At 35.0% G+C, this 26,990-nt stretch overlaps 1 protein-coding gene across 1 annotated transcript; it reads left to right on the top strand.

The window, feature by feature from the left end:
• The first annotated feature begins 2,885 nt into the window (after nucleotides 1–2,885).
• On the top strand, nucleotides 2,886–26,505 carry LOC120343318 (uncharacterized). Its single transcript, XM_078110601.1, has 22 exons — nucleotides 2,886–3,096; nucleotides 3,183–3,301; nucleotides 16,280–16,402; nucleotides 16,926–17,122; nucleotides 18,272–18,476; nucleotides 18,563–18,699; nucleotides 19,139–19,309; nucleotides 19,397–19,528; nucleotides 19,624–19,842; nucleotides 20,283–20,384; nucleotides 20,468–20,593; nucleotides 21,081–21,191; nucleotides 21,274–21,388; nucleotides 21,575–21,673; nucleotides 22,145–22,315; nucleotides 22,404–22,535; nucleotides 22,836–22,941; nucleotides 23,050–23,213; nucleotides 23,484–23,555; nucleotides 23,930–24,113; nucleotides 24,674–25,455; nucleotides 25,856–26,505. The coding sequence occupies exons 2-22, from the start codon at nucleotides 3,199–3,201 to the stop codon at nucleotides 26,026–26,028; spliced, it is 3,624 nt and encodes a 1,207-aa protein (XP_077966727.1). The 5' UTR covers nucleotides 2,886–3,096; nucleotides 3,183–3,198; the 3' UTR covers nucleotides 26,029–26,505.
• Nucleotides 26,506–26,990: the final 485 nt, after the last annotated feature.

Here is a 26,990-nt window from a genome sequence, read left to right as displayed (position 1 = left end):
TATTGAATATTACAAAATAGCTCTATAGTATATGTCATATTGGGTATTCACATGAACATATATTCAAAGAAATAGATTTACATTATTTATGTGTTCTATTTGTAATATGAAGGATTGGATCAACTCAAATAAATCCATCCAATATATTTTGAGATTTTACCTAGTGCTTTCTGCTATTCACATCATTATGGAATTGTGTGACTTTGTGTGCCAATTTTTTCTCAATACCTTATTAATTAAAGGCAAAAATGTACCTATTGTGTTCCATGTTCGCTAAATTACCTATGTACTCCCATGTATTGATTGATAATTACCTAGTGCAGTATTAGTGGGAACAATTGGATTTCAATTAGCAGTTGGTGAACTCTCTCATGTTTCTAAAGTGACCATGGTATAGTATTCAGCATAGTATAGCCCGAGGCAACACGTTATTTTTCGGCCAACTGCACCAGTAGTAATACGATTATAGAGCAGACTTTGTTCTGATTGTATTAGTGTTATAACATAAGTCGCTGCTGCAGTATTGGAAGCACCTCGCACAATAATAAAGCCGAGTTATCACGCGGTCATATTTACCGCCAAAGCATTTGGCAGCATTGCCGTTTTTTCAATCTTGATTTGTCTTGCAGCCCTAGTCGTAATACAGTTACAAAGCAGACTTCATTTTGATTGTGTTAGTGTGGGTCGTTGATGCAGTATTGGCAAGCGCCTTGCAGAATATTTTAGGCAAAGTTATTACCGGGTATATTTGCCGCGGTAACGTTTAGCACTTTTGCCGTTTTTTTTTTTTTGAATTGTCTCGTCTTGTGATTGTCTCGTCTTGTGATGGAGATGTTGAGATAGAAATATGATTTGACAGTGAAGCAATCGATTTACAATCCACTTGCTAGGGCGAGTATGCGAAGTTCCTCCCGCGCCTAGTCGTTCGCAACTGCTAGCTAAAAGTGTTTATTATGGGCGCTTTGGTCACCTTAACTTGCGAAGTGCCAACAAAAATTTCGAGTAAGTGCTAAATTAGTAGAGAGATAATTTCGTTGCTAGACAGTTATTCCACCCGATAGTATCTTGGCTGCGACCAAGGTGAGATGGCAGATTTTACGTAATCTCACAGCGAGATACGAACAAAGTTTTTATGTATAGGGCGGAGATAGTTACTCTGTATAGAAATAATATATATATGTTCCACGGCATCGGGCTCAAGTTATTACCCGCATTTCGGAATTGTTAATTAATTTACTGTTCTCTGTCTTCGTATTGACTTTTATGCCAATAATTTGAGAAAAATGGACGTTTTAGCAGTGGAACAAATGCATGTGTTGCGGTACCGAACTGTGTATGTTCATTTACTTCCCATTTCCAAAACTTACGAGTACTTCAAGTAGGGCCTTTTCTGCCTCATTGCCTTCCCTACGAAATAAGAAGTACTCGCGCTTCCTGTTCTGCTCATTTCTTCTTATAAAAGCGATCGATAAATCCCCAATACCTCAAATCATCGATGACTGTGAGAGTAAACGTATTCTACTGCAGGCTCATGAAATATAGAAGAGGTATGCATATGTTATCGCCAATGTCAGTTGACGCCGCGTATTGTATTGCTGCAGACATGCTGACGAAGAGCTCCCATCGATACGAAAGATGAAAAACGTCTAATAAATAGACGTGTAACTTTAGCTTAATAAGTCTAATGCCGTTGACATAGCTGCATATTCGAACCTTATCGTAAATAACAGGTTTGAGGTGTTGCATTATGTTGAATGTGAATTTGTAACGTGTGTTGTTATTCAAACCTTAGACAAAATATTATGTTTTTTAAATACAATGTCAATGATTGTTTTTGATTTTGAAGTCAGTTCCGTGACATAGTAATAACATACTCCTGAGAAGTTATCGCGACGAAAAATGTTCGGATCTACTGCGTGATGCAAAAGTATTACGTGTATAATTACATTGATAGTTCATCTCAAAATTTAGAAAAGATGTTTTATAACCTACTACTCGTAGGTTTTCTGAAAGCAGGTCGTAATCAGTGGCTAATTTTTTTAATGGGTTCCGAATAATTTCTCCAATGTCACGTCGGTCGTGAATGAACATAACAATGTCGTCATATTTCGAGGTTTGAAAATTAAATTTTGTTTTTGGATAATAGTCTGGTAAGAGGAAAAAGCCTCACATCTGTCAGTTTTTGTTATTGTCGACATAATCAATTTTGAACCAACAGAGAAGTGAGAGTCAAAATGTCTTCACCACTTGAAAGAGTCCGTGCGCTTCACCTTTATGATCTTAATGCCCCAGTCGTTCAGGTGCGATAATTTTTCGTCGCGAACTTTAGAAAATTTCATAACATATTAGTGATAGCACGTCGGTGTTATGATTCGTGTTAGACCGGCGGATATTAGATATAAATATTGGGTGGAGTAAAAACGCCGTTCGCACCTTTGTGATTGCAGGTATGGTGGACGATAATAAGCGAATATAAACTGCAACCAAACGTCCTTTTTCTATATCACAGCGTGCTAAAAATATCATATGGTTATAATCTCCGTATATTCGTCACAGTGTCTGATATATAGATGGGTCTGCGATATATAAAACTTGCTACACGCTGTGATGTACTGTAGATTCATAGTGATAGCGAAAGGAAAGTCTGGAGCCGACAAAGATTAAGTCTTTTGCGTAAAGGATTTGTTTCATTTTGATTTAAATTCACGACAAGCGTTAGGATTCGTTATTTTGTAAAATAGTGTTTTCCACTGTAGTAGTTAGTGTTAATATTGTTGAGCTATAGGTTTTAATAGCCCGTATGCTGTATTTCAAGGGGATAGCGAACTAGGGCTTTCTTGAAATTTTGTTAGTTTGTTACTACAACCATGTTTTTTTATTCTAGATAAAAAGTTTTTTTAGTGTATTTTACCGTTCCAAGAGTCGTTCTTATTTTTTGCTATTCGTTAACAACATTCGAAGAAGGGAAATATATTTATTCATTTTTCTTGTTTGTACCATTGAAAATGGAATTACAATAAAATTCGACAGAATTTTGTTTGAATCAATATTTAATAAAAGAAGATTTTTGCAGAGAACACACTCCATTTTTACTCGGTGAGTAATAATATACTATAGATTTTAATTTGGTATGTTTTCGTCGGTGCTGTGTAACAATTTTTGCATTATTCACATTATTTAAGATCGGGACACTTCAACATGAAGAAAGCTCGTCTGCCTCTGTCATTGATTTTGACACTAGCAATACTTGTTTACCGATCATATGCTGACGAACGCCCCTTTGTTACTGCTTCGACTTCAGGTTTGTGCTTTTTAACATTGTTCTTCAGGCCCGGTATCTGATTTTCGTTGAAATAGTAATTAGCAAATAGTCAATATTGGATTTTTGTCTCGTGACATTAAAACTACGACTTAGTTATGGAACACATTCTCTCATCTGGATATATTTTATGTTCAACGGCAAAGGCTGCAAATATTACCAATGTTGTAAAATTAATCAAGCGAGTGACATTACCTTTATGCAAGGTTCAAAACAATAAGATAGATTTTGCTACGGGCAATTACAATACTACGGTATGCCCATCGCGATGTAATTAATGCCATAATAAAATCTGTACAGCGTACTTGACGATTTAATTCAAATTATAATAGCTTCCTGACTTAGGGTCAAAAGCTCAAATTAAGTTTTTTAAATTTGATACACCAATTTATCACGCTGTTCAGTTTCCCTCATTTGCTTACTTGATTGTGGAGATTTTGAGTTTTCAATGCTTCATAATAAGATTTAACAATTCGTTATACTGTTGCCGATATGTTTATGAAGGTCAAATCCATTGTTATCTATATTCTATATTGTACTTATTTGAACTGTTAAAGAGACTTTGTATGGTATTCTGGTCACTCGATTCAAAAAGTTCTACAGATTATTTGTCTGGTCTTTGTGATTTGTACTCAGTCGGTAATACCGTTAAATTAAAGTTTTAATGACGCGACGGGAGCCTAGCCACACGTCAACAATTACGACATCGTTTTAGCGACAATGTCTATAATTGCAATTGTTGTATTATATTTTTTATGACGACATCGTTGGGTATTTTTTGCTTTACGACTGCATTTTCGGATTTTATGTCACTGACGCTAAAATCAACTTAAGGTATTTTTTGAAGTCGGTGCTTTAAAAATGATTTCACATTGAGTGGCTCAAAGGTACCCTTATGAAGCCAAATTTATTATGTATATTGTATTGGCTTGTTCACTCACCAGTCTGTGAATTGTGGTATTTATTTGTACTCGACTGATCATCAAAGATAAAAAAATTCGACGCTACTTGACGATTCATCGGAAATCCTTCACGGGGTTTAATTTATTGATCGTTTTCAAAGAAGATTTTTGATTTTTTATTGTTGTACGATTTATTCAAGTCCCAGAGGCAACCAACATGAATGCCTTGGGAATGCTGGATTAAATTTCAATTTCATTAGGTCGAATTGCGTGTCCCTGGTTTAAGTTAGTTACGGTAATTAATAAATATATTCTCGGTAGGAACAGGTTAATAATATGAAACGGTTAATTTATTACTCCATATGGTGTTCGGTATCGCAAAATTCAATTTAACACGAGAATGAATAAGTGTACTTAGAATAAAGCCGGCATTTTATTGAAAATTTTTGATGTATCGGATCACACCATTCTAAGCAAATAATCAAATTGTGTTGTAAATTGTATCACGGGGTGTATATTTTTTAACAAATATTGACTACGCTATTTTCAAAGAAAGATTTTAGTCTACTCTCTATGTTTTTATACCAACATAAGTACCGCGATATGACGATGTTACTTTTGGTGCTTCGTTCAGAATTTGTGGTTATCTTTAGTGGGAAAGTATAGGCTCGTATTTATTATCATTGCCGTTATACAATGGATTTTTCAACACCGACTGATGTAATTTTGTTTAACCAATATGTCTTATGCTGTCTGTCGCTTTTATTACTGTATAAATGTCCACAACTCATTGGTTGTATGGTTTCTCACGCTTTTCAATATGAGGCAATTTCCTGTACGCTCATGACATCGTTGTTTTTGGCAAAATATGGTGCGAAGCGACACATTATGTCAGAAGACTACATGTCTTTTCGTATTTCCGTGTTTCCTGTTACCACATGCAACACCTTGTCGATAGATTTATTTTTGACAATGACATCTGGCCAACGATCGCGGTTGCATGATTAATCGATTTTACAAATGGATTAAAGCATCTTATATCATATAGAATTCTATTTGACATGGCTTTTCAGTTATACTTCGATGTTTATGAAATTATTGGTAACATGTATCGCTGCCAGTGTTACGTTCTTCAAATTATATCTGGTATCCCGTGCATGATAAAAAATAAAATCGTCTTAGACTCGGGACTTTTGAAGGTTAACATTGACAATTCCGCGAAAGTCGGCCTGGAATTCGATATGCGACTGTCAATCTGTCACGAATACGAGATATCAGCGAATTCAACATCCTCCTATGCAGTATTTATCAGTATTGCTATCGTAAGAAAACATGTCACCATATGGTTGAATGAATGTAAATAGTCTTGTATGTGAGATGTGTTACACCTGTTTTGTACGATTGCGGTAACAAGTTTTTACGCTGGTTGGTTTAATTCGCAAGCAAGCCAAGCTGCTGTTGACAAGGGTTTTCCGTTCGATTCTTGATAGGATTCCCGCACTTATGGTTTACAACTGTAACCCAAGTTTTGTAGTTTTTTGTGGATCTTTTCTTGTAGTCGATATTGATAAATTGGGATGTCCAAATTTTTTTGTTTTGAAAGTAATGCGTTTCATGATGCCTGTCAAGTGTCAACACTCGGTTTTGCTCATATTTTCTTATTTCCAATTGGCATTCAACATCGTATCACATTCAGCAAGCAATCGATTGCCGAATTACGTCCATCCTTATACAAACAAATGTAATTAAAGGGTTCGATTGCAAACCAGTAATCATGTAATCTAAAATGAAGGAGCTTACACTAGAATATAATTATTCCGTGATCTGGCGGACGACCAATTATGACCATCGATGGTGCCCGTCATTAGGGTAAATTTCATGATTAACCGCGCAGATATATGATCTGCGGTGCAGAAAGCACTTTTCATTGTGTGTTGCGGGCATTATGCCGCCAAACTCCGAACTTGGCCAACCACAGGAAACTGTGGTTTTTAATGGATTGATTGCCTCTTTGATTGGAAGTGATTTTATTTTTGAACCGTTGTTGAAAACAAAAAGATGTTGACTTCAAAAATTAACTTTATAAAATCTCGGCGCAACTCGTTTCGATGCAACTTGTTCAATTTTATTCACAATTTGACTCGAATTCACATTTTTTTTTACCTAATGATGTAAAACCTATTGCGTTGAATTATTCTAGGAAATTCAACTGATTTGAAGTTTAATGGACAGATAGTGGTTTTGCTATCGACGACTTTCCGGTCGGATATTGGATAACTTTCCGTGATAGCCAATATGGAATAATTTCGTCACTATTTCTCGACCGATGACATGACGATACTTTTCTGGGAAGAATCATTTTTACGACAGTCCTACATCCTGTTAAAAATCTGTCTTGCGTATCGCTGACTCACTTCAGTAGGCTGAGAATATGACCTTGGGCAATTTACTTTCTCCATTACGACAATCACTCATCATTTGAACGAACTTGGATCACGATATTTCACGCTGTAAAATAAGTGATAAAATTACAAAAATTAATCGGTCTTAAGCCTTGGATAATTTACAATTTTAATAATAAACTCGGGCTACTCCCAGAGTATGTGAACCAAGATGGCGGACACTGGAGCATAGTATGTGTACCAGGTCAGGGTTAGGCCATAATTTTATTCTAATTTTCTTTATTTTGGTTCTATTACGAGTCGGGGACTAGCCAAGTGACTCCCGTAGCATTTGTACCTGGAATTATGGCCTAACCCTAACCTGGTACACATACTACGTTTCGCTGTCCGCCATCTTGGTTCACATACTCAACCAAACTCGGTCGCTCTTTGCAGCAAACTTGTGCAAAAAAATATCATTTAATAAAGTGGCGCCGACATCGCCATTTCATCATATTTAAAGCAATATGCCTCATTAAATCATAAATTATGAACGCCGAATATCACAAAATTGGTTAAATAATATCGATGTGGTTTTAAATTTACCAAAATAGTTGATTTCCTGGTTCGTGGTACTATTGACGTAATTAGAAAATCTTTCTGACAACTTTCTTTTATTGAAGAGAAAATTAAATATATTAGACTGGATTTTGTTGAAATGTTATAATAAGTATACTCTTTTAACATTGTTTGGCTTTTCACGCATGATAGATGATCTATTAGCCATTGGTGCGTAAAACGAAATCCGACTGTAATTTTAATTTGATTGATTGATGGGATTTGCTCAGGTTTTCGGTTGCAATTATAATGAACTTATTTGTCTTGAAAGCGCAAGGCTTGGATATTTGCTCGCTCGTCCATGCATTGATTTTTTGCGTATGCGTACTTTGAAAACTTCAATTAATCTTTCCACATTGCTTCTTGCGTGAATTGGCATTAAAGGGAAGTAATTCAGGATGTGAAGTACGTCATGCCCCATTCAATAGTTCTTTAATGCGTCGTCTATACGTATATATCACACTCTTGCCTTCAATCTTTTTTAAAAGGTGGACGTCAAATTCCCCGGCATTTCAGCTGTGAAATTGCGATGGAACATACATGACTATATCAATTGCTAACCAAGACGTGCTTTGATGCATTTTACATGATATTTGTGGATATATTTCAAGTGCCTTCCAAATGCCGCTTAGCTTTGTTCATTGCCGAAAACAATCATAGGTGGCATGAGACCTTATTTTTTTGCAAAATAAAAATCCTCTTACGCGAAAGAGGACGCTATTTTTAGCGTTGGTGAGAGACGTGTTTGCATATACACAAATCAAGCTGCGACACTCACGAAATCATAACTCAATGATGTAAACATGCGGTATCTAGAAATTGGATGTATCTGTAAACGGCTCGTCGCTTGCACACAAGCTGGTATCTAATCATAGTTTTGATTTGAAGCAATACCCATCGAAGTATTACAATACATTGGACTTGAAAATCGAAAATATACGTTCCCCTTATTTTCACAAAACAGCTTTTCCAAATTTTGCCTATTTTGGTTAAAGAAATCGAAAATTTATCATACATCCAAGTTAACACCCCGATCCAGTTTGTTGGACCCGGGTTATTACTTTCTCTTGTGGTCATTTTTTTCCATTTTATATTTTCAGGTGCCTTTGATTCTATACTTACTTCCCATAACATTCAATACAATTGAAGCTTGCTATTGGCGTAGCAAAAACCACACGGGTCACGCCACCACTTTAAATTCGCTGTCACGCGAAAATGTAACTTAGCCTACTCGGGCATGCAAGGTATGCAAGTAATGCGGTTTTTGAGGACGATTCATCTTCATCGTCACGTTCGACATATTTTTGTGTGACCGATCGATTACCCGCATACGTCATATCTATTACGTCATCGAAAGATTGTTGTGTTCTTGAGTACATAGGCCGAACATTTAACCCCATCAGGTGTTTATAGTATTTAGGTGTTATGTGCTGATTCACTGATACGCAATGCGGGGTATCAGATTAGGCACCTCTGCGATTCCCACCCTTCGTTTTCTGATGAATTCCCATATAGGATTTTCGGAAGGATTTAATGCAAAAAATATTTCACCTTTCACTATAATGACGTGGGTGTGGAGGATACGGATACGGTGTCGTAGTACGGATTACTACTTGGTAATTTTAGGGTCTTTGAGGATAATCCCACGACAGACCGTGGCTATTATTTTACGCCCGAGAGTTCTGTGACCCTCGTGGTTTATAAGAATATGTGAAATTCCGCATGCTATCGCATTTACAAAAATGATTGGCGGTTTTACATGGGGCATATTATCTTGCTTCGAATGACATGAACGATATCATTGAATAATATTATATATATATCTTTAAAAAAAAAACTGCTTTTTCATTTTCTATCACTCGTTGGTTATTTTTATACGCTCCAATTACTTCAGTACTTCTTTATGGTTCGTTTGTGCGTGAAGATTCGATTACTCGATCCAAAAAAACTTAATGCTATCTTTGTGTTGTTGAAAATTTCCAGTTGGGCCTGAGATTTTAAGAATTTTGTTGTGGCAAAAGCAGAACAAAATATCTTCCTGTGTAAGGAATTTCGTCGGGGACAAAGCCTTTTTTAATCATCTCTCACCCCGAAACATTGCGTGTTATTGGCTAACCCGTTGCTTATTATCACACCATCTCAGAAGCAGGTTGACAAGAGCGACCTGGCGAGTTACAGCTTGTAGCTATAGCTTGCTGTATTTGTATTGCTTCGAGAGCTTCTTGACAACTTTTCAGATACAGTGAACCATCGTGCCTTATAATTAGATTCGAAGTCCATTATGTCCAATCACAAAAGGTAGGGTGTACTGCGAATATATTTTCAATGGTTACATGACCGCCTAGTCTCCCATGTTACGTGTTGCGACCATGAATGGACGAACTGTGTATTACATTCCACCCACGATTCACATAAAGTTGTTCTATAGTCTTCCTAACCCATGATTACATTGGTATAGTCAGGAACACGTTTCTCAGTTCCATTCTCAATCGAACAATAACACCTATTCAAAATTATGTTTCCACTTTCGGGTCCATGAAATGGCTCTCACTGTTTCGGGATATTGTATATCATGTTCTCTTATTACTATAATGCGTAACGCGTAAAAAAAAAGCAAAATCACTTGCATTTTCATAAAACCTTGTGATTTAATCTTCTTTGGAGAAATACGTTTTCCTTAATCAAGACGTATCGAATGTGTCTTTCTCACATGGACTGACATTTGAGAATAATTCCCATTTAAATATTTTCTCATAAATCATACATTTATTGTTCGATAATTTTAGCTTAAAGAATAAAGTAAATATGTTTTCTTTTTAATCCAAGTTCAAATTCAAAAATCACGATCACTAAATGAGTCATTGTTCGAAAGTTTACTAATTATTCCATATTTGTCTAAGGAGGCGGAGTAATTTTCACACCTCCGTATTTTATTGTGTTCACCTATGATAACTAAGTATTGTCGTCATCGTTGAAATGAACTTTATTTTCGGTCGTTGATATCGGAAGTATGGAACCGGATTTTTATTTCTTGTTGTCACGGCACATTGGCTCTGGTGGTTTTCGTCATCGCTTTGCTCAGTTTAAAAGCCAAAAAGCTGAAAATTGATCTACGTGAGTCATTTCTATGTAAGCAGTGTTTTGCTTTATTGAATGTTTTATTACAACAGGATTTTGTCGCGAAAGCTGATAAAACGGTTAGGTATACACCGATGTACGTGAAAATTGTTGAACGCCGTAGATGGGTCCTAGCTTCGAGGCTTAATTCAACGATTGAGGCGAGTAACCACTCCCGTTATTTCGCACACATAAATGAATACGTGTCACAAGTCGCGCTATTAATATTATCATTGCTTTGACACGACTTTGACACTGTTTTTATGGTTTAAAAATAGCGCCCATTACTAAAGCCATGAATTTGTCGTTATTGCCCGGGAATAACCGCGCATTATTAATTAGGCGTGTCGGCCCGTCAAAAAGTTACGATATATTATTTATTTCATGCCGGCTTAAACGATCAAGCATAGCCCGTCCAAAATTTGTAGTTTTCATTCCACGTTTGATTTAAAAAGCCAGTTTACTATTGCGCTTATGTTTTGTATACAAAATTAAAGCAATATATTTTTTTCATGTGGTCGTAGTCAGAAACTATTACAGATCGGGTATGAATGCCTTTTTAAGGATATCAGAAATCAGTTTATTTGTCATAGCTTTGTTGGTAACCCGTAACATTCAAGTTCTCTTTGTAACACGAGCCCTTACACGCACTTGTTAGTATGCGTGTAGAAAACATGCGATGTAATGTTTGGGTGAGCGATTGGGTTACTAACAGGTACTTCAAAGTAGGTGGGTATCCGGATTGGGACAGTACGGTTTCTTTAAAATAGCAGGTTATTTATTGCCTATAGCTAAGTAATAAATAATTTTTCAATGGCCTATTGAATTTGATCGTCAATGTCGTCAAGTTGTACACCTCGAACAATTGAACTATTTTGTCCTGTTTTCGACCCCGCAGAACAACGTAGCATTCATTGTTTTCAAAGCATTTTGATATCTGCGAAACGCAATAGGGAAATTTTCACTACTGTCATGCTTCCTTATTTTCCAAAGGTTGTCCTTTCATATCAACCCACCCTGTCAGGGTTCAATATTTGGGAATTATGTAAATTATTTTAGACAATTATAACGAAACTGTTACGTGATCGACCGTTATACTTTGTATTGTAAAACACTTTGCCTTTATAGTCAGCACATCCTCTTTCTTTAACGTAAATTTCCCTAACACGAAAGTTGAAACACCGGACAATCGAGTGTGACTATAAAAGGGTGTACAGCTGAGCTGATACACGGTTGTTTCCCAATTTTTAAATAGTGTTTATGTAAGCACCTATTATATTTATGGATTGTTCCGTTGGATGACTTCATTTTTTTGGGAACTTAATTTGAACTACCGCATTTCATAAAACACTAGTTCTGCTGCGCTTGTTTAAAATTATTAACCCGTTTGCCACTCATCAAAAACTCGTCATGAGGTGGATGGGTTAAAAAGTTGCTTCGAGAAAAAAACATTGCTGACCAAAATTGAGCCATAGAAGTTACGTTTTTCGGTCTTCACCTATTACGCGATTATCTGACGGAATTTACCGTTAACTATTATTGCCTTTGCTAAGTCTTATTTATGGCTGAACAGTCAACAACAGCCATTCAAAAGCGGCTTATCACAGTGAACGCTGGGCATTGATCACACTTCGACTGTCGGACGCTTTTCATAGTTTATTTGGAAAGCTTTCCGGCCCTCCTATCATTGAAGTATGTTTGGAGAACACTTAACGCGATTGCGCGGACAGCCTACACAACCTTACTGACCAATTGGAGTATGTTTACCGAACGATGAGTAGAACGATTTTTTATAAGTCAGAGAAAAGCTATGATTCTGTGAGTCATTTATGAATAAATACGGACCATATTGAAATCATTCTTGTTCGTTTATGATCTACTAAAATATCATCAACTACTTACGATATTACGCAAACGTCATGTACGCCCGAGTGCGTCCTAAACCAACAAAAATGGCCCTCGGTTTTACATAAAACACTCTCTATAAGGGATCAAATCTATTCGCCGTCTTTTTATCTCGATTTCCAAATATCCCGGATATTATATTGAATCCGACCAACGATGACGCGATAATACGATGAATTACCCTAATACTTGAAAAACTTTTAAGGCTTTTTGGAAGTCGAAAATTGTCCGGAATAATAGGTGACGTAGAACCCCACAGGGCGTTTCAATTAGTATTTTTCCATTATTGGCCTCATGTGCTTTCACTGTACTTACTATAGAAACACGGTTGCCGAGAGATAATAGATCCTTCATTACATAATAGTACTTTTTGTCTATATATTTCAATTGTGTATTGCGTTTCAAAGACGAATGTTATTTTGTTTTAATGCTCATAGAATATCAACAAAGTTGCTAAATTGTTCTCCACAAACCTTGAATCACGCCTAAATGTTATATTTTTTTTGTTGGGATCGTTATTTTGTATGTTTTCACTGCCACGACAAATCGTAGCGTTTTTGACCATATTTGCCGAATGAGCTAAACTAAATTTTAAATTTCTTTTAAGATTTAGCTGGTCAGAAGCTTGAAATATTATCGAAAAGCAAATTTTGCGGCGACGCATTACTATCTTCTCTTTGTGCACTTTTTCCGTCTTTGTTCTATCACTATTTAAAAATGAAAATCCATATTTTTCGTAATTATCTATACGACACAAATTCTCGATTCCTAGGTAATGATTGACGGAGGATATTACAAATGAGTTGCTTATATTACAAAGACGATCTTTCCGGCCCAAATTATATTCAAAAAGCTTTATGTTGTCTTGAAGTCCTTTGAATTGATTCTGTGGACCGACAATACACACAATCTCGTCATTGTTTGATAAAGGTTGACATATAAATGGGATATTTCTTTTTCTGAATTTTGAGGGGTTAATGGTTTAAAGAAACAAGAAAAATGTTATCTGAATAATTGGCGAGTTGGATCAGCACGTACTGGTTTAATAATACGATGCAGGGTTTATGGCATTATGTTATTTTTTCCGTCGGGTTATCGTGGAGTAATTAAAACCATGCGATAGTATTTTTATTAATACGGCAACTTTGGCAAGCGCTGGAATTACCTGAATTATGTCCAAAAACTTTTTTTTTATAATTGCACCTGCATAATTATTAATGCTTGAATATTTATTGAATCGCGCGTTTCTTTACTCTTCTGCGGAATGTTGTATTTCTATGCATCTGGCGTTTATCGATCCAGCATTTATTCAAAAATGCTCACAAATTGTGTACTTCGTGATTCCATTTTTAATACTATTTGAAAATGTTAAGGTTTGCCTCGCCCAGTATCCAAGGTTACCGCGTTCATCAAGTGCTCTTGTGTTACGAACACTCAAGCTCACAACGGTACTTGGAGATGGCCTAGTTGTTTTAATGAAGATTTGTATTGAAACAGCTTTCCGTGAAAATTCAGAAGTGGTCTGGCGCTGAAAATTTCGGCTCACGCATTGATGTGAAAAGCAACTTTTTGCTAAAAGTGACGAGAGTGTATTAGAAGATCGATAAGTCTTTTAAAAAATTGTGCAAAACTTCAATAATCAATAATATTTGCAAAGTTCAGCGAACACAAAAATAAACTCGGAGTAACCTCCAATCATGCCTCCTAAAGTTTATTTTACCACCGATGAGCGCCAAACAAACATTGCTGTTTTCAAATTATTCCCGCTCTCTAAACTTATATATAATTACCGGTTTGTTTAATAGTCAAACACCATAAACCTGACTGCCGTTATCTCCATTTAGACTAAAAAAAAGTGTTCCTGACGTCATCGAGATTGCCCTGTCCATCATCATGTTGTTGTTTTGTGGAGAAATTACCTCTGTCACAAATGTAGATGAGTTCACAATGACAGACTTGTAGAATTTTCTTTGTCCTTCTTAGATGATGACGCTTTGCAAGATATGGTGCAAAAGCCGTCTTTGTTTTAGTCATGTTTATTAGGGCGGGCCATGTATAAATGACTCACACATATGTTACACTTTTACGTCACACCAAAAATTGCATGAAATATTCATTGTTTACATGACATTTTTTGGTCTAACTGTCGAGAAGGCGTTTTCAGAATCCTGTACTCTCTAAATATTATACCTGTCTTGATTATTTAATTTCCGATAAACATACATCTTACAATGCAAACAATAATGTAGAAATATCCATCACACCCATATATTTGCCTTTAGTATTTGTGACTTCCACCCACGTGGTGACGGAGAAGTTTCCTCACCTACGCCTTTCAATACATTTCATAACAGGTTATTTCACAAATATACTCCAATCAATCTCTTATCTTGTATTTCTCAAGTTTAGTTCAAAAATAATCAAATCCATAATGTCTTTCATTAGTAATTCTTGAAACCACTTTATTTTGATTTTTGTGATTTCTTGCAACACCAGTCTAACCAACTTACCTACTATAAACACAGATAATCATCTTTTTCTCACGGTCCTATTTTAGCCTCAAGTTATGATGATGTCATGTCAGCACAGTTTTATTAACAATAAAATTGATAGTCAATTGTGAGACAAGAATATCAACTTTGAAAAGTTTATTCCCTTTTCGATCTCGGTAATCATAATCTTATGGTAATATCGCGTTTTGAAGATTTCATTAAATGCCCAGTGTCCACTCATAAATAATAATAAAGTTCATCAATAAAGGAGGAGTCCAGTATATATTGGCTTTATTAACTTCACTTCTGCAATATTAAAAGTCATTTATATTCTGAAATGATGTATATTATTAAGTTTCTAGTGGTTTGAAGTATCCATTGTAATTTATAGCATAATTTCTAAACAGAACTTTAATTAAACCTAAAGCTAGTCTAGTTTTGTTTATACCACATGATATATTGATATGACGTATACTCAGTATAATACTTTATCAATTATTATTATATACCTAATATCCATATTCTCGGGGATCCATTAATCATTAACATTTATATTGGATAGATAGCTTGATAGATAGTATACCAGTCTATCTCAATATATGATCACTATTGTTTCAATATATTATGTATAGACTGATTCCTCTATGTGTGCTTAATGGGAAATAGGCTTTTGGTCTTCTCGTGATTTCATTCTCTTTTTTTTTTTTATAAAGAACCATATTGGATAACCAGCTAATTTAATTCCCCTTTTGTGAGTGTGAAATGAGATTGGTGGATTTTGTTTTGCCCTTGATATCGCTTTTCAAATAATTAACTATTGATTATCTAGCCATATATCAAGCATAGAATGTACATGGAAAAGCTTGATATATCTATGATTCAGACTTGTTATATCGAGAATTAAATTTGAAAATTATCAGACTATAATCACTTTTGTGTTTCAAGTAGTTCTTTTGTTCAAACTTGTAATTATCTCAATTCATTTTAACTCCTCCACATATAGTACTTCACATTGAATTGCATTGAAGCATAACGGTATTCTTTTTATTTAATTCTTATTGTTATATTTTAACCCTTGCAGCACATAATAATAAATTGAATGTGATCTATTGTATGGATCATTGCGAATATGATTATTATAGCAAAAAAAAAAATAGAGTATTTTTTGGAATCTTTTCAAAATACAATCATGGTGGCAGTTTATGACTTGTTCAGATTATTTTGTCGTAATACCAATCATGTGTCGTTTTTTGTTTTTTGATGCTCCATCAATTTAGTCAACTTAGCTTTGATATAAGATTTTTGTAGGTTGTTTGGGTTTACAAAATCAATGGTGTTGCGTTTTATTTCGCAGGAAGTATGCTTGAGTACGTGACATTGACATTGTTTATTTTTTTTATTTGGAAGTTGAAAATCTATCGGCCTTTGATCAGCTTTAACTGTATCATCTTACAAGAATAACTCTGGTCCGAATTTTTTTTTATAAATAACCGCCTAGTAAGTTTAGGTATCAAGTAACAGAATCCTTTTTCTTTTATCTTTCAGATCTCGAAACTTATCATACTTTCTCACCATCGTATTCATCAAATTTCAAAACCTTGAGTTTGTCAAGCGATACTAACACTTTATATATTGGAGCCAGAGATCAGGTTTTTGGACAGACGTTAGGTAGGTGGAGTTTTATCATTGGAAAAGCTGATGATAATTAAAAACCAAAGATTTTGTGGAGAAATCAGTACTTGACATTTTTCTTGGATATGGCCATATCTATATAGATTCTGTCTTTCAATCAATTTTGAATTGTAATATTATTGACTTGATGGCCTAGTTGACAGAGCATTGGACTTGTGGTATGGTTTCGTGGGTTGAATCCTGACCCATAACTCACCCATGGTATAATAAATTCAGTGGGCAATTCCATGTCTTACCTAAATAGTAGCTCCTTGCATATATCACTGGCATTTATACAGAGTCTTGTTCTGAGTGAAGTCATGAAATTTCCTAGTCATAACTATTTTCTAGTAAAATCATGAATTCACAAGAATAGTTGACAAGTTTTACAAAAAAAAAACAGTCATCTGATAACACCATATAAAAATAATATATAATTCGAATAGCACACATACAGCATACAGCTGAGCACATTTTTTCAAATCTCGTTTAATCCTATTCCTTCTATTTCATTATGCAGCTGACATTACAAAAGAAAGTTTTACTCCTGTAACATGGCCGGTAACAAAAGATGCATTTTGTGCCACTCTTCCACAAAGTGAAGGAGGAAAGAACTGTTACAATCTTATACAAATCGTACAACCCATCAATAAAACTCATGTACTAATTTGTGGAACGAATTCTCTCGCTCCTGAGAATAGATTGCTTGTGAGAGAGGTAAGAGTTAAAATTATCAAAAGAAATAGAGTAAAAGAACAATGCTGGGAATCGAAGGTCAAATGACCACTATCATGGGAGTAAAATTCCATTTAAATAAAAGAGAACTGTAGCGAGTGTCACATAAAGTTGTGTCCAGCAAAAAAAAACAGCAAATTTAGATTGAAAATCGATTGGTCCATAGGACTCGAAGGGAAATTTGCATAAACAAAATAAAAGCAATGGACGTCTATTGGGTTGAAGGTCCATTAGCTATGTTGTAAAGTATCTTTTTTTTAACAACAACATCAATAGCCCCCCCAACAACAACAACAACGATTCAACAAAACGATCCATAGGTCCAATTCATGCCCAATAAACTTTCAATTCTATTTTAAATGATTGCCCTTTTTCATAAGACAAAATCATGCTATGTTGGCTTGCTTTCTTGTGTTTTGCACTATTGAATGACCTTTGAAAAAAGTCTTTGAACTAATTTTGACGAGTTGACATGAAATTTTTGTTGCTCTTTTTATTGATGCAGACGAGTAAATGTTTCATTTAACAGCACTTGTTCTTTTGATTTGGGAAATTTTTGTATTATTTTCTTTTCATGCAAAAAATTGATGATATTGATGTTCAACCTTTTTGTGTGATACTGTAACAATTACTCAACATTTGACTCGCATGAAATCTCTGAAAGGTGTTTTGAGCTGACAAAACGTGTTTCTGTTTTGCAATCCTTCTGGTTTCAAATCAGAATAAATCTGTTTCAGGGTGATTTTTTGTAACAATAATTAGTGCAGTGCTGGCTACACCAATGGCAATACTGTACCAAAATTAGAAATTCATTACATCTTTTTAATGAAGTCATAAGGTTAAAGAGTCGTATGAGATGCTCCATATTTGGGTATCATTACAATCCAAATATATTTAATTGTCATCTTTTCATATCAAGCACCAGTGGATATAATCAAATTGCCAACTCGAATCTCATCATTTTTCGCTTTAATAATTTTCCATAATTTAATAATAACTGTTGATTTGCATATTCATATATCCTAAATTCTGAACATATTGACAATACTGTGATATACACACAGATTACAGAATATAAGTGATATTTTTTTCATTAAATAGTTTCCACATTTTTGTATCTTTTATAAACAGAATGAAGAGGGACAATTTTCAATAACCAAGGACAATATGATCGGGCAGACACTTTGTAGTTTCGATCCCAACGACTCTATCACACATCTCATGACACGAAAAGGAGAAATTTTTTCTACACCTAGAAATGATTTGAATTCAAAAATTTCTTTTGTTAAAGCAATGTCAAATCGCTTTCTATCAGAAAATAAGGACATGAATGGGAGTAAGTGCCTTCATATGATTTAGATTTATAAATACAATATTGTTTTGAGGTTCAATTTTATGACATAATTCTTCTTTTATTTTCAGAAAAAGAAACTATTGTCGCATCATTCACTGCCAACGATACAACGATCTCTCCAACGATGTCGAAAGTTTATTTTGTTTCTGATGAAGAGGCTCCAGAGATGAAATCAACCAATGGACTTGCTCCGACTATAACTCAGGTTTGCATTTTTAAAACAGACAAGTTACTTCTTTTTATATAGGGATGAGATTTTTATATTCATCCTGGGGGAAAGGAGAGCCATTAGCAATAGTTATCCAGATATTCGATTCAGATTTTTTTGTGGACATTTACCCAAAGCAAGGTCATGTACACTCACTCAGAAATAAAGGAGATTGATTTCTCGATCGAAGATGCATAAAATTGATTGTAGAGGAAGCCATAAATGACCAGTCCTTATTCCAACAACCGTACTATGCCTGGGAGTTCAACAATCTTTTTGCATGTGATTGTCCAACATGGGTTCCAAATTGCTAACCTACATGGGGTCATCAGAGATGCGATGAACAACGTGTTCCTAACACTTGTATACAGATCAGGATTGTTTGGCATAATATATTAATACTTCGAAATTTTCTTACTCTTATTTTTCTATTTAGGTATGTGCAAATGATATCGGAGGTCAAAACATCTTGACAGATACATGGACTTCACTTCTGAAAGTTCGTCTTCTTTGCCAAACTGGAGAAAATTTTCCCCTTCACTTTGATTTGGTGACCGATGTCGTCACTGGCAGAGATCGTATTATCTATGGAACATTTTCAACGAGGGTAAGATTTTGGTTTTTTGTTTGTTAATGAGATATCTACAAGCTTTATACAGCTAGTTTCAAGTTGCTTTTAATATTTATTTTACAGCATGAAACTTCGAGAACGAACGCAGTGTGTGCATTCAGACTTTCCGACATTCAGAAATCTTTTAACGAAGGGGATTTTCTCGAAGCTCTCGAATCTGATTCCTATGAGACTGTAGCTGCTCCAAGTGATTCAGTAAGTTCACTGGATTGAATTTTGCATTTTTAGTCTATATTTAGTGAGGTCTATTCAATGCAAAATAAAATATATTTTTCTCATTTGTGTTTTAGTCACTGAGACCAGGAATGTGTGCTTATCCTGGTATGCTTGCTGATAACCCGTCAGCTTCGACAAGTAAAGATTTTCCAGCGAAACATCTTCACTTCATGTCTTCTCACAGCTTGATAGATGGAATTGTAAAACCAGCATACCCACCATTAGCCAGTGGTAACAGGGAACCAACTTCAAGAGAACCGTTGCTAATCAAAAATGGTGCTAAATTTACGAAGGTTGGTATTACTTTTTTTTATTTATTGTATATTGTATTTAAATTAAGTAGATGGTTAATTGAAGTAGTGTGTACTTTGCTACCTTTTTTTTCTATGTGTTTGTGTAAGCAGATAAATATACATTGACTGTAAATAATATCCAAAAAAGTGATGATGATGAAAAGCAAAATGATGAGGAACATGTTACCACTACCCCTTTCCCTTAGCCTATGTTACTGTAGAAAAAATCGAAGTGGCAATATTGGGCATTTTCACAAATTTTATTCTGTATCATTTCGTCGGGCACCAAACAGTTTACAACAATGATAAGGATTCTTTAAAACGCTCAAATTAAACTAGAATAGTAAATAAAATAAAATATCTGAGGTTATTACTCATTCGTATTTATTTGAAATGAATGATTTAAAACAAGATTTTTTTTTACTATAACTTAATTTTAGATTGCTGTGGAACAAGTGAAATCATTAGATAACAAAGATTTTGACGTAGTGTTTGTGGGAAGAGAAGACGGTACTATACACAAATTTGTGTCTTTTGAAAAGGTAATGTCATTTCATTTGTGCTCAATTCTGAACAACTGATTTCCTATGTTTGTATTTATATTGATATTATTAATATATTTCAGGACAACAAAATCGAGACTATTGAGCTATCCCAGTATAATTCTCCATCGAATCAACCAATCATCAGCATGAAACTCTCACAAGATTTCGGTCAATTGTACGTCGGAACAGATCGTGGTGTTTTTCAGGTGGGTGTAACATTTAACTGTTTTCTTTGTATTTTGAAAAAATTGTTTGTTCATTCTACAGTTCAGCACAGAGGTTCAAAAAACCTCCCATGATCCATGACTCTCTTCCAAAGATTCCCAACACTTAGGACCCCCTGCTCTTATATAAAATAATTAGTTTTGCTTTGAACGGGCTTTCATAAGTTATTTCCTGTAAACGTTTATTAATAAAATGCTAACCAATTAAAGCAAAAAAAACACACATTACAGTATTAAACAATTTCCAATTGTATTATTTTAGATTAATGTAGTCATCATAAATGGTAGAGAGCAGCTTCTTGGAGCTGGGGACCAAGTTTGAGAAAGCCTGGTTTAGCAAAATAGTCTTCAGGTCCAGTTTGTGTGTAATTAATAAAGGATAACATTTAAAAATGTAAAATTATAGCCTGATTGAGATATTAATATTTATAAAATTCATTTTACCTTAAACATACATTTTTTTCCACAGGTTTCTACGGCTAGCTGCAGTATTTACACAAAATCTTGTACGTTCTGTGATCCATGCAGAATGTGTATTTTATCCAGAGATCCAAGTTGCGCGTGGGATAAGTCAACTCAGGTAAGTGGTAGCAAAGTGGTTCGTCTAATCTATTCCATAAGACAATATTTGTATATTATCGACGCTGTTTATTTTTTGATAGGAATGCGTGTCAATCAAATCCAGAGACAAAAGCAATCTTCTGCAAGATATTATTCATGGTGATGGTGGTACCCAGTGTGGCACATTGGATATTCCAAAACCTATATTGAGAAAAGGTAATGTCACTTGAAAAAAAATTCAAAATTTTGTGAAATCGTATATGTTGTGTGATAGTATGTCAAGATTTTTATTTGCATTTTCCAGAACAATAATTTTGTTTGGATTTTCTGTACTTTTTTTATAATTTGCATAAAATATTTGCTTGTGATAATATCCAATTATTTTTTGTTTTTCATAATTAGTTGATGAGAGAACATTACTCGGACATGTTGTTGAGAATCCGATTGTTTCATACACTTGGTACAAGGTTGAAGATGAGTCAAAGAAACAACAAATTAAAGGTAGAGTAGATTTTACTACAGGAAAATAAAAAATTCATTCACATTTAACGATGGAAAGTCAGTTAAAACTATACATTTTGAACTTCGAAATGTTTTATTTAAACTCAGGACTAGAGTTGGCGAAATTGCCTAAAATCACATTGACTGCATTATGTGTGATCAGTAAACACAATTATTTTTTTCAACTTTGTCCAAAGTCGAACATTTGAAAATTTTTTTAAACAAGTATTAAGGGCAGCCTGGCAGCTCTCTCATTGAAAGAATCTCATCTCAAAGAAAAGCTTTTCTAAGCTATTGTAACACAAATTGTTTTCTTCAACTTGTTAGATTACCCCCAAATTCAGTATAATTTAACTACAAAAAAATAATGTGCATTGCTACTTCTGGTATTGAATTACCATGGATGGATGGAATTGGGATAAATTTTATTCTGTAATTTCACTCATTTCAAATTTTTCCATTTTTTTTCAGATGTTCCAGGAAAATATAGAATTACTATGGATGGTCAGCTGGAAATATCAAACTTCGACCAGAAACATGATGTGGCGAAATACGAGTGCGAGTACTCAGTGAAATCATCGATAGTAAATGTCACAATTTACGACGTTAAATCTTCAACTTTCATACCACCTATTGTAACAGGTATGCTTTGATTTCAACTCCAACTAAAATAAGTAAACTTATTTTATTAAAGGCTTGTATTAAATATCATTATTTTTATTCAATTCAGTGACTCCCAGAAGCAGTAGTCCACCAACAATAGGTAGAGGTAGCACGACTGAAGGAGGTACCGGTGAAGTGACAAAACAACCCACAACGACTCCAGCACCTATCAATATGGGAATAATGAATATTACATTTGGTAAGTTAATTGAAATAGAGTTTTTCTGATTCATTCCAGGGGAAAACAAAGCTTCTAGACAGCTTAGTTATTTGTGAATCACCCAATTTATAGCTCAGTTTGTTACCAGTTTAGTAGTCAATTGTTCCAAGTCAGCTTGGGTTTAGATCAAGGTTTCTCAAACTTGACCTTCGACCCCCATCCGCTTCAGAAGAGGGCCGTGGATCATGAACGTTTTGCACAATGTGCCATGTGTCGTCATTGTATTTTCATTCATTCAGATGACATATAACTCAAAAATATATATTATTTTGTTTTCAGCTCTGGTTGCGGTCTTTGTAACTGTGATCATATTTCTGATCGTTTTTCTGGTGTGCCGACGAAAGAAAATGAATAAAAAATACAGAACAAAGGAGGATGCTGAAAGGTGAGCACAATTCTCATATAATTTATATTTTTTATACAAAGCTATATTTCTTTGTGTATATATCTAAGTTCCATTATCATGTAAATTTATATAAATTTTGTTATTCAGCAAATTGACACCACCTGCTATTGATGGTGTTGCAACTACGGCTATGAATCAAGATAACAAAACGAATAACAATAATGCGAGACACCCAAGAATACAAAGCGAATTCGATGATCGGGCAAGCAGACCTTTGTTATCAACTAATCAACAGCCACCACCCGAGGATTGTAAGTTAGAATTTGTGCATCAAATCATTCATACATTCTATGATGTACAGTTTAGAAATTAACTTCATGCTTGAGAATTGGCTCCGCAGGTTTAGGATTTCTGGTTCCAACCCATGCCTACCACTTTACCCAAATTGTAATAAATTGTTATGCAATGTATAACCAAAAAGATTCTTCCTTTGCGGGGTTTATTGAGAGTAGTTGTGAAAGCACCCCATTACTGAAAACTGAAGTTGTTCGAACCTTAATTTTATATATTTGTGTTTTCAGCCGATCCTGATAACAATTCAACTGACTTACCAACTGCCAGTCAGCGGAATGCGAAAAGTTTAGATTTCCTCAGTGAGTCATCTCATTATTTTGTTTATAATTTTTTTGCCATATCGAATAAATATTTCTATTTATTGTAACTCACCATTTGTGACATAAGGTTTCAGTCAAAAAATGTTAACTTAATTAATTCTCATGAGTTGTTCTTTTCTCACTCCAAGAATCTCTGATACAGGGGCTGCCATTTTTGGTATGACGGGGATCGGCATTGACTACGCAATTACATAACATTCTTGGTGTGATGCTGCACATGAGGCTTAAACTAGATATTTGCAACTGCGATTTCACCATAGTCTGGTCTAATGCTCGAACCACTAACAAGTTTTGATAACATTAGCAAGCTACTTTTCACAAAAGAAATATAATTTAATTTTCCCAAACTTTAGATGAAAGGGAGACCATGGATTACATTGATGATGATAATGCTGATGCAGTTTCTGATGAATTACCTGCACGAGAGCAGGCTGGTTCGATTCGTGAAACTACAGGTCGGAAACGTGTTCCACCAGCTCGAACTAAATCTATGCCCGGATCAGAACTTTATGTTGTGTTTGGAGGAAAGAAATTGAAGTAGGTTTTTTGTCGTTATAGTGATCTTGGTTTACATGATGCGTAAAGTTCATTCCCACTTAGTGTAGTTGTGCACACATGCATATGCTAACTGAAAAGAAATCTGAATTGAATGCACTTTGAAATCACTCCTTTTTCATATTTATTTTAGCATGTATGATATTTTCAAAAATAGGTTAAATCTATTTCTATGTGGTAGTTTGCGTGTTTGTAAACAAATAGATCATGGTCTAGCTTTGTGTAATCGTGTAATCTTAGAGACAAGGTAAAATTTTGGAAGATTTTTAATTTTAAGTGAATAGTTTTTCGGAATAAGTTAAGCTATAATCTGCAGGCTTACAAATGCATTAATATTCCATGGAAAGTGATTCGTTGATCTCGTTTATCACTCTAATATTAGCGTCCTCATGGCAACTGCCATCTACTGATCCAAAACAGAAGTTGAATGAACAGGGAAGGGACACTTGCAGTTCAATGCACAATATCCTAGAACCATCTATTTAGATGTGTTATCGATATATTATCTTTTATTAACGTCTTAACTCTTAATACTATTTCAGATGCAGTACTTTACAAAGAAACAAACAAGGATCATGGACGATTCAACTGAAGCCCAATCAATCGGGCATGGTTTCTACAGATCAAGATGAAATCATTGATATTTTAGATGACAGTGAAAATACAGCAACAATAACAACAGATGCCGAAGCATTTCATCCTGCCGAGGAGAACTTCTCACCAGCAAAAACATTTGAAAATACTCCAGCACCAAGCACAAGCAGCTTAAAAATCGCCGAAAGCAGGCGTGCTTTTTTTGAGCCGGACAGCAGCAAGCCTAGCGCTGATAGCTCGCCACATGTGCGTTACATGACCTCAACGCCTAATAATAGTCATATTGCCCCTAAAGCGAGGGCACCTTCTCCTTTTACTGTAGTAGATAGCAAAAAAAAACCTTTAACAGAGCAACCAAGCCAAGCTAGTTTGCGAAGTTTCGGCCAAAACTCTTCAGAAGATCGCGATAGCGATTCAACTGTGAAAGGATCCAGTATGACTCTTCAACAAGATGATACATTATTAGCTTCAAATGATAACCCACTGTCTTCATTTGAAAACCCAAACACACAAGAACACAGTCATCATCACCATCATAATAAACAAGGTGCCCTTTCTAAAGTTCCCACAAAAGTACCGACCTCTGATGTTCCAGAATATTCCTTTAGTAAAAAAGGAAAAAATAAGGCTCAAAAGTCGCAAAAAGCTCCATCAGCACCTGTTACTGATAACACTGATTTCCATGGTTCCAATAAAAGCTTGGACAGATCATCAGGAAGTTCGGATGGAGGTAGGTGTTACCTGAATCAATATAAATTTTAGTATCGACTGTCCTTTACAGCTAGCAGAATTAAATTTTGAATGGGTTGAAGTATTCTAACTTTCAACATTAATATAGTACAATCCAATACCACCAACTGCGGTTCCCCAAGGGGGCCACAGAGCACTGGAGGAGAGGTACATTTTGACTGCAATTTGCCGTGCCCATATCAGTTGTTAGTGTCATGGTACTGGGAAATGTGACGCCATATACCCAATTTTAGTTGCAAGCTCCCCTTTTGCATACTAGTTGTCTACAATCTATCATCATTCATGATCATTGAAGTTGCAAAGGATCTAAATTATTCCTAAAACCTAAATATTGGAATTTGCAAATGGAAAGTTTTATAATTTTATTAAAAAAATTTCAGACGATCCTCTACATGGAAGAGTGAAAAGTGTCAAAAGAAAAAATCGTGAAAACAAAACACCCTTAGATTCACCATCGAAAGAATCTCGAACATCACAGGGTTCATCTTCATCAAGCGATTATAAATCGGCAAGATCATCTGTTATAAGCGAACCGTGCCACGATCACAGATGACAAGAAAAAGGAGAGTAAAAAAAAACGCCAAGGATGATAATCATCCGGCCGGGCATGAAAAAGGCAGCCCAGGAAGGGAGAATGGTGTAATGTGTATGACAAGGCTGCCTCTCTATTAGGAGCTTTAACATTGTTGCCAAACTAGCAAACACTTTGAGGATAGTTGTAACCTGAACAATCCGGTGCTGAGTCCACCCAGATTGAGATTGTGAGAAGACTGTAATATGTCAAAATCTAGTGAAGAAACTGAAAAACTATACTGTTGTTTCCTATTTTTGTCGGTATATTAGTGATATTTATACAATATCATCATTATTATCATCAAAATAATGTGTAGAGTAAATTTGATTTTATAACTAGAATTTGCATTCCTCTTTGTTTCAGTGATTCATCCACTAAATGGATTGTATCTCTGAATGCTGCTTGTCCTAACTAGGTTTCAATCATTTTTTTAAAATAAATAACAGATATTTCGCAGTCTTGCAGTGTTTCATAAGGAGATTGTACTTAGCATTATCTAGAAAAATGTTGGTAATATGCGACTGGAGCTTCTGGAAGATGAACAAGAGAGCGATGCTCAAATATATTGACAAGAGGTCCAAAACAAAGTTTGTGTAGCGTCGAGTTTGAATCTGAAGCGGCCGCTTGACGGATTAAAAACCGTGTTTCTGTGAATATAGCAAAATGATGGATGAAGTATCAGATCTCATAGAATTCATTGAAAATTTGAATAAAAGTAATAGCCTCCAAGCGAAAATTGCAATTATTAACCACTGAAAATTTCAAAAGCAATTGGTCCATGTGTGAACGAGAAAAGCGATATTTTCCATGAGGTAACAAGAAGAATTATAACAAACGATCCATAGGTCCACTTCGTGTCCAATAACTTTGATTGAACAAATATAGTGTTGCAGTTCACTTCATGGTCTTTGATACATTAACTGATCAAACTATTAAATTTC

The sequence above is a fragment of the Styela clava genome, chromosome 3, assembly GCF_964204865.1.
Source record: "Styela clava chromosome 3, kaStyClav1.hap1.2, whole genome shotgun sequence".
In the NCBI taxonomy this organism is placed as follows: Eukaryota; Metazoa; Chordata; class Ascidiacea; order Stolidobranchia; family Styelidae; genus Styela; species Styela clava.
The sequence above is the reverse complement of the archived record's forward strand: the minus strand, read 5'-3'. Positions and strand labels throughout refer to the sequence as shown.

What these genes read in the sequence shown, in the direction of transcription:
- LOC120343318 (XM_078110601.1), top strand. Translation starts at nt 3,199, where the DNA reads ATGAAGAAAGCTCGTCTGCCTCTGTCATTGATTTTGACACTAGCAATA. An exon ending in ATGGAACATTTTCAACGAGG is followed by an intron (nt 19,310 to 19,396) that starts GTAAGATTTTGG and finishes TTTATTTTACAG; the next exon opens with CATGAAACTTCGAGAACGAA. An exon ending in AATTTGTGTCTTTTGAAAAG is followed by an intron (nt 20,385 to 20,467) that starts GTAATGTCATTT and finishes AATATATTTCAG; the next exon opens with GACAACAAAATCGAGACTAT.